The sequence below is a fragment of the Mus caroli genome, chromosome 18 (assembly GCF_900094665.2).
Source record: "Mus caroli chromosome 18, CAROLI_EIJ_v1.1, whole genome shotgun sequence".
In the NCBI taxonomy this organism is placed as follows: domain Eukaryota; kingdom Metazoa; phylum Chordata; class Mammalia; order Rodentia; family Muridae; genus Mus; species Mus caroli.
In genome coordinates, this window is record NC_034587.1 from 57619534 (window position 1) to 57629533 (window position 10000).

Consider the following 10000-nt stretch of genomic DNA (forward strand, 5'->3'; position numbering starts at 1 on the left):
AAAAAAAAAAAAAAACTTGCTTTGGTGTCTGAGTCACTGCCCTATTGCTGTGCAGAGACGCCGTGACCAAGGTGGTCGTTTAAAAGGAAGACCGTGTTGCCGGAGAAGTAGCTGGGAGCTGCACCCTGATCCACAGGTAGACAAAGACAAAAGGACTTTGGAAACCTTTGAGACCTCAGAGCCCACCCCCAGTGGTGATGGGATTTCTCCAACAAGGCCACACCTCCTAACCCTTGTAATCCTTTCAAATAGTTCCACTCCCTGGTGACCAAGCATTCAGATAGATGAGCCTATGGGGGCTGTTCTTAGCAACAGAAAAGGAATACAAGCCCCTTCTTAAAAGCATGTTCCTTTCCATCTCCCAGAGGCAGAGAGAATCTTACACCCTTCCCCTAAAAAGGCCCAGATCATTTAAAGGCAGCACAAAAGGCTTATAAGGACCCCTGGCTACCTTTGGGGCAGAACTCAGCCACCGCGCCTACCTACCCACTGACATGTTTATAAGATGGTCCATCCTGAGGGGCCACTCAACCTAAAAAGTATCTGACTGAGGTACTGTCCGGACAGAGGAGCCTGGATCTGCACTGACTTGAACTTCTTCCTGGGACTTCCTTAGCATTCCAAAATCCCGAAAGGCCTGAGGTAGCCAGCAGGCCAGTCAGTGCCTGTTTCATGCTGCCCCTCACGCCCCACACCAGCCTATGGCACCACCCTCTTTCAAACGCCTCTCCGAGGCAGGAGCTCCGCACTGGTTTCCTGTTGCCAGTGCTGTACACGTAGGAGCTGAATTTGCGGGAGCAAGGCTTGGAGTAAAGGGACCCAGAGGAATCCCGTGGGCCTTATTACACTCAGGGCCCAACAGAGAGACGGGAGGCGAGTTACAGCTGTGGTCAAGTCTTGAACAGAAGGGGATGGCTCAGGCTACACAGGGCCACTGGGTTTGGTGGGGCAGCTCCGTAGGCACAGTCTATCCCTGGCTCCTGCTGGCCCCCTACCCACTTAAGTGTCCAACCTTTTGAAACTGTGATACAGTTTTGTGATTTACAAAGCCCATGCCCAAGATCCAACAACTGGAATATAAACACCCTCATGGTTTTTGTCTTTTGTTTTTTATAAGCTTGTGGCTTTGTATTGGGGTAGAGGTTGGCTATTATGCCAAATAATATATGTCATACATATGGGACATACTGGTTCCTGCCACTGGCACCTGTGGCTGTTACCTGACAGTCTGCCAGTGGGCCTCACTAATTTTACTCTAAATCTTCCTCCAGGCCAGGCCACAGCAGCAATCTTTTTGAGATGCGAGCCAGGCCACCTCACTTTGGTGCATAAAACCCTGTGATGACACCCCCCAACGATCCTACAAAGAGACAAGGCTGCAGACCAAGGATCCCATCCAATTCTATCCCCAAACGCACATTCACCACTGGGCTCAGAATCCTCGAGGCAGTCCTACTCCTGGCCACGTGTCACAGTTACTCCTACTCAGGTCTCTGCTCCTGTGTCTTCCTCTCCCAGCACTGGACTCTGATACCCAGCGTATCCAGAGCAGTACTGAGGTCCTCATTCCCCAACTGCCTAGCCCTGTCTGTAACTATCCATCTGTCGGAAACAACTGCTGGGCTGATGACTGGCCACTGGGGATCTGAACGCTAGCAAGAGAGGGTCAGAAGCTGGAAGAGAGCAATCCCTGGGGATGGGTGGCAATTACCTCGACATCTGTCTCATCGCTTGAGATGGAGGTATCTTCACTGGAACTGCTGGCTTGGCCCGCTGACACCGTTCCTGAGGGGGGACACAGGGGACTGAGGATCCTTCCCACAGTCCTCTCCCCTCCTAGAGCCTCCATGCAGGTTGTTAGTCAAACTTAGGCTGCACTTGCTTCTCGCCTGTACAGGGTTTGATATCTGCCCTGACCCAAAGTCCCTGAGCTGGAGCACGGACCCTCACTACCTATTTTTGCGGGCCTCTCTGAGGTCTTGGAAAGGCTAGAAGTACCTGCTAGTTAATCAAGTCACTATTTGCTATCAAGTTGGGGGATGGGGGACAAGCTGGGCAAAGGCCTATTTTGCATAAGACTTATACCTTTTCATTTAGTTTCCAAGTGACCACAGCGTTCCCTGTAACCCACCAGAGAGAGAAGCCGGAAATGCCACCCTCTAAAAAGCCCAAATAGCGGGCTGGAAAGATGGCTTAGAGGTTAAGAGCACTGACTTCTCTTCCAGAGGACCTGGGTTCAATTCCCAGCACCTACATGGCAGTTCACAACTGTCTATAACTCCAAAGTATGATATCTCATACAGACGTACATGCAGGCAAATCACTGATGCAAATAAAATAAAAGAAAATTTAAAATAGTCTAGGGGGCTGGTGAGATGGCTCAGTGGGTAAGAGCACCCGACTGCTCTTCCGAAGGTCCAGAGTTCAAATCCCAGCAACCACATGGTGGCTCACAACCATCTGCAACGAGATCCGGCACCCTCTTCTGGAATGTCTGAAGACAGCGACAGTGTACTTACATATAATAAATAAATCTTTAAAAAAAAAAATAGTCTAGGAAGTCAGAAAAGGTGGAAATGGCTGTTGTAAGACCCTGGCTGTCACATAGACAAACCCATACTCAGAATGTCTCTCCAGTGTTCAGTCCTGCCCCCTTGCCCCAGGCTCTGGGGGTCTCACCAGACTTGGCAGTGGGTCTGAGGGCTTGGGCATTGCCCTCCTCCTCAGTTTCTGAGGCCAAGACGGTGTTTGCCAAGGGCTCTGCTGACTTCTTGGGTGACTTCCCAGAGAGCAGGTGGACCACCGTCTTTCCGGACCCAGGGTGCAGCACAGAGTTCACCGTCTTGTTGGCTGTCTTGGTCTTTCCCTACAAAGCATGGGAGGGATGAGCACTCTGTCACGACAGGACATGTGAAAAGCATCAGGAGGACACTGGGTCCTACAAGGCCCACCTCTCCCATAGACTAAGAGCAGTCAGCTCTGGCCTTTCACAGTCCACTGGTTTGTCATCTCATCTCTACAGCAAGACAAAGATGCCTTTCACACAAGCATTAAGGGAGCATTACTGCTTCTGGGTCAGAGTAGCTCCTACTTTACATGAAACTATAGTTCACTGTGATACTATTATTATTTCATCATTGCTTTTACATACGATAGCTATCACCTGGTTTGGGTGACACAATCATTTATGTGTCTGCAACAGTGTGTATGGATTACTGGAAAATGACATTTTTGAAGTATTTTTTGATCTAGAAAATGTGTACAGTGCATTCCTTATGATGGCACTGACGGCCTAGTAGCACACCAGCGACTGGAGGGGGGCTGTTTATACAACCGGTGAGTGGGTGCAGGGACGACAGAGGAAGGCACTTGCCCAAGTGTGTGTGGTTTGAGGCATCACTTCTGTTTCACAGAAAAGGCACCCGAGGCACAGCTAGATGAAGACACAGACACCTAGAGACACACGCTGAACCTCACGACCCTATCCTGACATGGCAGGCTATGCTCCACTGGATACAGCTCCCACAGGTAATGAGTAACTCGGAAATAAACTCACCTTTTCTTTTACTTTTGATGGCAAAGCTGCGGCTACAGAATTGACAGGTGTCGGTCTTGGGGCTGCAAGACACAAATGCTGTGAGCAAGGCGGGTTCTTCTCATCTAAGACGATGGGCAGACTTTATGCCATCTAATGGTCCTACTGGTACTGGTTGCTTGGTGCTAGTATGAGGACCTGAGGCCTAGCCCAGAACTCATGGTGGTTACCGTGTCTGCATCCCCGAGGGACTCCCAGCTGTTCCATGGCATGAGACCTGGAAGCCCCCAGAGGGAAAGGACAGGCTTACAATCCTACCACCTACCACTACAAGACATGCCCAACTCTGGGGACTACTCTTTGGGTCGGGTGCCAACCATCAGTCCTGATAGTCACTGGCAGGCAGGGCAGTGGTCAAGCAGCCAGCCCCAGGCCATAGAGGAAGCTATGTGGACATCAATGGTGCTGACCCAGGAGCCTGGGACTAGTAGGAGACACTGATATTCAGACTCTCGAGGGTTTTAAGAAATGGTGCTTTGGATCTCAGGCATTCAGGGGAAGAAGTTATCACTAAAGAGACAGGTGTTGAAATGAACAGCAGGACTGAATTCATTTCGGGGCTCTTTGACACTCCCTTTTCTGCACATGAGCAAAGTTTTTAAAAATATCCAGAAGTACACCAAAGTCACCTAGCTCCAGCTTTTGTGTGTGTGTGTGTGTGTATGATATGCAGCCTCAGCTGTTATTGTAACTTTATATCAACCCGTAGTCAACCTCAGTTTACCCAATGTTTCATTTTCCCTTCCCCATCATACATTATTTTGAAGAAAATACTTCACACCCTGTCATGTTACCCATAAATACTTCTGAGGACTCTTAAATTAAGCCAGACATGGGGCCACGTGCCTATAATGCTAGCACTCAGAAAGCTGAGGCAGGATATTCCTGAGTTTGAGGCCAGTCTGGGGTACATATCAGGACCCTGTCGCAAGAAGAACTAGGGGGAAACAACAAAAACCCCAAAAACCCAAAATGTAAAAAGTCAATTATAGGGCTGGAGAGATGGCTCAGTGGTTAAGAGCACTGACTGCTCTTCCAGAGGACCTTAGTTCAATTCCCAGCAACCACATGGTGGCTCACAACCATCTGTAATGGGATCCAATACCCTCTTCTGGTGTGTCTAGCTACCATGTTCATATATATATATATATATATATATATATATATATATATATTTCTTAAAATTGAGTACTAGCTCAAGATTGGGGTATAAGTGATGGGACTTACTACTGTCATTTTGCCATGAGAACATTTCAAACGCACGCATGTACACACAGTCACCTTTCTGCAGTAGCAATGCAGAGACTCCTAACTTGTCAAAGTTGAGACTGAGTGACACCTGAGCTCTTAGCCCTCAATGGGACACATATCAAGCCTACATGGCTCAGGGAGCATTATAGAATAGCCGGTGTTAAGGATGCAGAGCTGGCTGGGCAGTGGTGGTGCACTTTAATCCCAGCACTTGGGAGGCAGAGGCAGGTGGATTTCTGAGTTTGAGGCCAGTCTGGTCTACAGAGTGAGTTCCAGGACAGCCAGGGCTACANAGAGAAACCCTGTCTCGAAAAACCAAAAAAAAAAAAAAAAAAAAAAGCAAAGTTGATGAAACGTGGTCACAACAAGGTCATACTCATGAACCTGAAGTAGCCCGGTGACCTACACAGGATCAGTCAACACCCTGCAGGCAGCACTAACTGGATCCAGCCAGTTGATTGCAACAATAAAAAAACAAACTCGGGAAACAAAAAGAGGGTACTACGAGAGGGGACATACTGGGGGCGTGCCCTGGGGGAGCTGGGCGTGGGCATGATCAACATATACTGTATACGTGTATGAAACTGTCAAAGAGAAAGGTATTTTTAAAAAACCGATTACTATCAGATACCTAGTTAGCACAAGCATTTGCCATTTCTGTTTGAAGCACGCTGTGGGTCAGTCCACATGCACACAGCTGGACTCCTGTTTGACTGGAAGCGACAGGGCAGGTTTATGGGCTGCCGACCAAGAGACATGGGTAGGAAGTGATGGGGCTGGCAACAGGGATTCTTACATTTCCCTTCTCTCTGCTTCTGTCTATAAACTGGACCTGCTTTGCATTTATAATTTAAGATTAAGATATAAAATATGCACCGAAAATGTCCTCTCAAGCATCTGACAGAACATACACAGGAGGAATAAATGAAAGACAAGATTGTGGGGGTATAGATGTCAAGAATGTGGGTGACTTCTCCCCTGCCTTTTCTTAAAACAACTTTCAAATGTTCTGTAATGAACATTTTATAATAAAGCCTGCACTTCTTTTATAAGCAGAAAACCTACTTAAAAAAATCAAGAAACTGTCTTCTGTATAAGCAATATGATATTTGTGGGACACAGAGACACAGCCAGTTGCTGGGTGTAGCATTCTAGCTGCTTCTGCCAGGACAGAAGAGGCCAAAGAGCCCACGCGAGGCCACACAGCTACCAGACCCACCACTACCGCCAAAATAAGGGAATGACGATCAGTATGGTGGTTTGAATGAGACTATATTTGAATGTTTGGTTCCCGGTTGGTGGATGGAGGTGTGTCTTGGGGGTGCGCTTCGAGGTCTCAAAGGCCTACACCAAGCCCAGTCTCCAGCTTTCTGTTCACTGTCTGCAGATCGGGATGTAAGCTCACAGGAACTGCTACGGTGCCATGCCTACCTGGCTGCTGCCATGGGGATCATGGACGAACTCCCCTGACACTGTAAGCCAGCCCTTCAGCTAAATGCTTCCTTTTATGTCAGTTGCTTTGCCCAGGGTGCCTCCTCATAGCAGCAGAACAGTAACTAAAACAGCCAGCAAGTCTGAAAGCAGCCCCAGGGCCACACAGAAGTCAGAACTATCAGCCTTCTGAAATGGACTCAACACCTGCACAGATGTGGTCCGTGCCCCCCCCCCCCCCCCCCCCCCCGCCATCCAATCTCTAGCAGCAGCATCCTGGAGCTGTGGAAAGTCCTTGTGAAGTGAACTGAACGACTGACTGTGTGGGCCGGCCATCCTGTGTTGGGGAAGGGAGGTTGGGAGGGGAGACAGGTTCTCACTTTGTAGCCCTGGTTGGCCTGGAACTTACTATGTCGACCAGGCTGCCCTCAAATTCTCAGATTCACTTGTCTCTGTGCTGAGATTAAAAGTGTGCGCCACTAGACCCAGCCTCCTGGGATCTTAGGATTCATCCTTGGATCCTCAGAGGATTAGAATGCCTGCCCTCAGGGGTTAAAATGCCTGCCACAAAGGAAGGCCTCCCAGGTATTCCCCAACCTTCCTCTGAGAAGCCCCACCTTTTCTTGTTTTACACTAAACAATGATTCAGAGGCAGACACCCCTGTAGAGCAGACTAGAAGCCCACGACTTGCAGTCGGGTCCCAATTCCACACAGCAAGGAGGGCTCTTACTGGCTTTGGCCTTTTCGGTTGCTGCCTCCTCTTCCTCCTGTTCCGAGCTCTCTGAGCTGCTAACAGGATCCGACACTCGAGACTTCTTAGCCTGAAGGGTCTCATCATCCTCTGCCTTCTGCTTCTGGCCAAGCTCTGAGGTCCTGCAGGGCAGGGGAGACGGGACCAATCCATGAGGTTTGGAAAGATACCTATCTACCTCTTCAGTCCTCAAAGGAAACAGGCACACAGAGTTTAGACAGTGGCGCCAATACAGTGCAGAAATGATCTGTTCTTCACCCACTTCCTAATGCACTTTAACCAGTCTCAGGGTCCCAAGCAGCCGACGAGGTGACAGAACGGCAGCAGCTCACAACCATCGGCTGACTGGCCACAGCCCACACATAGGCTGCACAGAACCATCCAGGTTCTCCCCACCCTAGAACCGAGTCCTTCTCTCGTGGTGCTGTCCTGGCTGGTTTTGCCTGTTAACTTGACACAAGCTAGAGTCATCAAAGAGGAAGGAGCCTCTGTTACTCTTGAGTTTGGCGTGAAGCATCTTTGCTGACACCCCTTCCTCCCCCCGCCCTCCCCAGCACTCCGCCCTGCCATTCAGTTTCGTTTCCTTCTCTGGTTGATTTCTGGACAACTCCACTACTATACAAACAGGCCCCCAGAGAGGAGGACGGCAGCTCATACGGCATCCCACCCAGTATCTGGCACACACCTAGAGAAAGGAACCATCATTGAACTGGAATCTGGAAGGAAGCAGAGTGGGGAGTGTGTGTATGTGTGTATGTGTGTGTGTGTGTGTGTGTGTGTATGTGTGTGTGCTGTTAAGTCTTCAGACAGCTTAGTCCCTTGAACTTTGATTCCACCCTCCTACCGGCAGGAAGTCATTAAGCCCCATTCTTCCTAGCTGGGTTTGACACTGCTGTCAACAGCTTGGGCTCTGTTATCCAGGTTCCTTCTTCCTAGGAAGGCCACCTGCCAGGAAGCTGTTAGAAGAGGCTTTATTACACGTATAAAAGTTTGTTCCATCCCCCACCCCATCCCCCAACAGAATGTGAATTTCACAAGAACAGGGATTTTTCCCCTTCTTGCTTGTTCTCTGTCATATCAAGAACAGTATCTGAGGACCAGTAGCAGGACAGATCTCACTGGCCAGTTTTAGGACTGTTATTAAATAGATCACTGTGTTTGAACTTCTTCACAATACGTGATGATAAAGTTCACTTTACAGATGAGGTTACTCTAGGAGGTCACAAACGTTGCTCAAGGTCAGGTAGCTCGTTTGACTGGGTTTGACTTGATAGGTAATCGCTGCTCTAGACTGGCTCGGTGGGTGAGATCTTTGGCCCACTCTGTACCCCTCACCCACAGAGGGGGCAGAGGCAGGAAACTGTGTGGCACAGCTCCAACAGTTTGCTGGGGAAGGAAGCACAGTAAGCAACACCCACACACCTGGGCAAGGACGCACCGGTGCTCCGAGCTTGTCGAGCAGCAGGGGAGTATTAAAAGTATGGAGGGAGGGTGGGCAAGATTTTCACTGACCGGAGCTCTCCTCCGGAGCCTGGCGTCCCCTGCCTTCGGAGCTGCTACGATGGAACTGTCACTACCAACTTCACTTTTCAGCAGCTCAGATGGTAAGCGCTCAGGTTGGGCGCCAGGCTCCTGCTTTCACTAGTTCTCACTACCACTAGCATCTCCTTTGACTTGTGCCTGCCGCAGCGATTACAACATCAGCAACAAGAAAGAAAAAACAAGCCAGGCCGTGCAGGCTCATGCCTTTTAGTCCCAGCACTTGGGAGGCAGAGGCTGGTGGATCTTTGAGTTCCTGGTCTACAGAGGGAGTTCCAGGACAGCCAGGGCTACCCAGGGACTCTGTCTTGAAAAGACAAAACAAAACAAAAATAAAAAAATAAAAACCCAGCTGTCCCATTTCTTTTCCTTTCTTTCTTGAGACCCTTAGAACTCACTCTGTAGACGAGGCTGGACTTGAACTCAGAGACCTGACTACCCCAATCTCCCCGGAGTGCTGGGTAAATTAAAGGTGTGAGCATTTGGTTTTTTGTTTTGTTTTATTTTGTTTTGTTTTTTCGAGACAGGGTTTCTCTGTATAGCCCTGGCTGTCCTGGAACTCACTTTGTAGACCAGGCTGTCCTTGAACTCAGAAATCCGCCTGCCTCTGCCTCCCAAGACACACTCCAATTGTCCCAGCACGCAAGAGGCAGCAGTAGCAACAGGATCTCTGTGAGTTCAAGGGTAGCCTGATCTACATAGTGAGATCCTGTCTTTAAAACAGAACACACATGGAAAGTGGGGGAGGTGGAACCGACCTAATGAAGGTGACAAGTATGCCCACAGTGGACCATTAGAACACATTCACATACTAGCTCAATGCAAAGATGACGTGTTAGGGTATCCCTGCTCCCTCCCTTCCATTCCACCAGACTTACTGTTGCCAGTGTGTATAGATGTCCAGAAGGGTGACGGGCTGAGTCAGGAAACTCTTCTGTAGAGAAATGGAGAGAGAGCGCTTCAAAAAAAAAAAAAATACCCAACCCGCTAGGCATCCTCCCTGGGCCTGATGCTCCCTGACATCAGGGCCTGCAACAAGTGCTTTGGAAAATGCCGTTTGCTCTTCCAGTTCCTCTGGGCTTCACCAGCACCATTCACAGCCTTCCAGAGTCAAGAAGGACAAACAGTTCCAGCTACAAACCTTTCAATATGATACATCGGGAAGGGGCACCTCTGAGAGGTAGGCACTCAACAGTCTAAACTAGCATTACCCAGCATTCTACTACAGTACAGGGATGGAAGCCATATGACAGGGCTTCCTGGCTAGTCAATCTCCCCCCAAACACAAGACAGCCCAAACCCTGAAAGCTTCCACGTGACATAACGGAACCCAGGGGATGTCTGGAAAGAGACTGAGTGCTAGGGTCGGAGTTAAAACAGAGGTTGACAGGTAGAATCCAGGCCTAAGGTGAGGAGCACACACTCTGTGTGA

The 10000-nt window shown here is 49.3% G+C and overlaps 1 protein-coding gene across 6 annotated transcripts in view; it reads right to left on the minus strand.

The window, feature by feature from the left end:
• Nucleotides 1-10000, minus strand: part of Tcof1 (treacle ribosome biogenesis factor 1) — a 34946-nt gene that overhangs the window by 22504 nt on the left and 2442 nt on the right. For all 6 annotated transcript variants that reach the window (XM_029472097.1, XM_029472096.1, XM_029472095.1 and 3 more), the window contains exons 2-6: nt 9447-9502; nt 7009-7151; nt 3557-3618; nt 2680-2866; nt 1712-1785 (exon numbers count right to left, since the gene is read on the minus strand). In XM_029472097.1, the coding sequence (XP_029327957.1) occupies nt 1712-1785; nt 2680-2866; nt 3557-3618; nt 7009-7151; nt 9447-9502 (522 nt within the window). The remainder of the gene's footprint in view (nt 1-1711; nt 1786-2679; nt 2867-3556; nt 3619-7008; nt 7152-9446; nt 9503-10000) is intronic.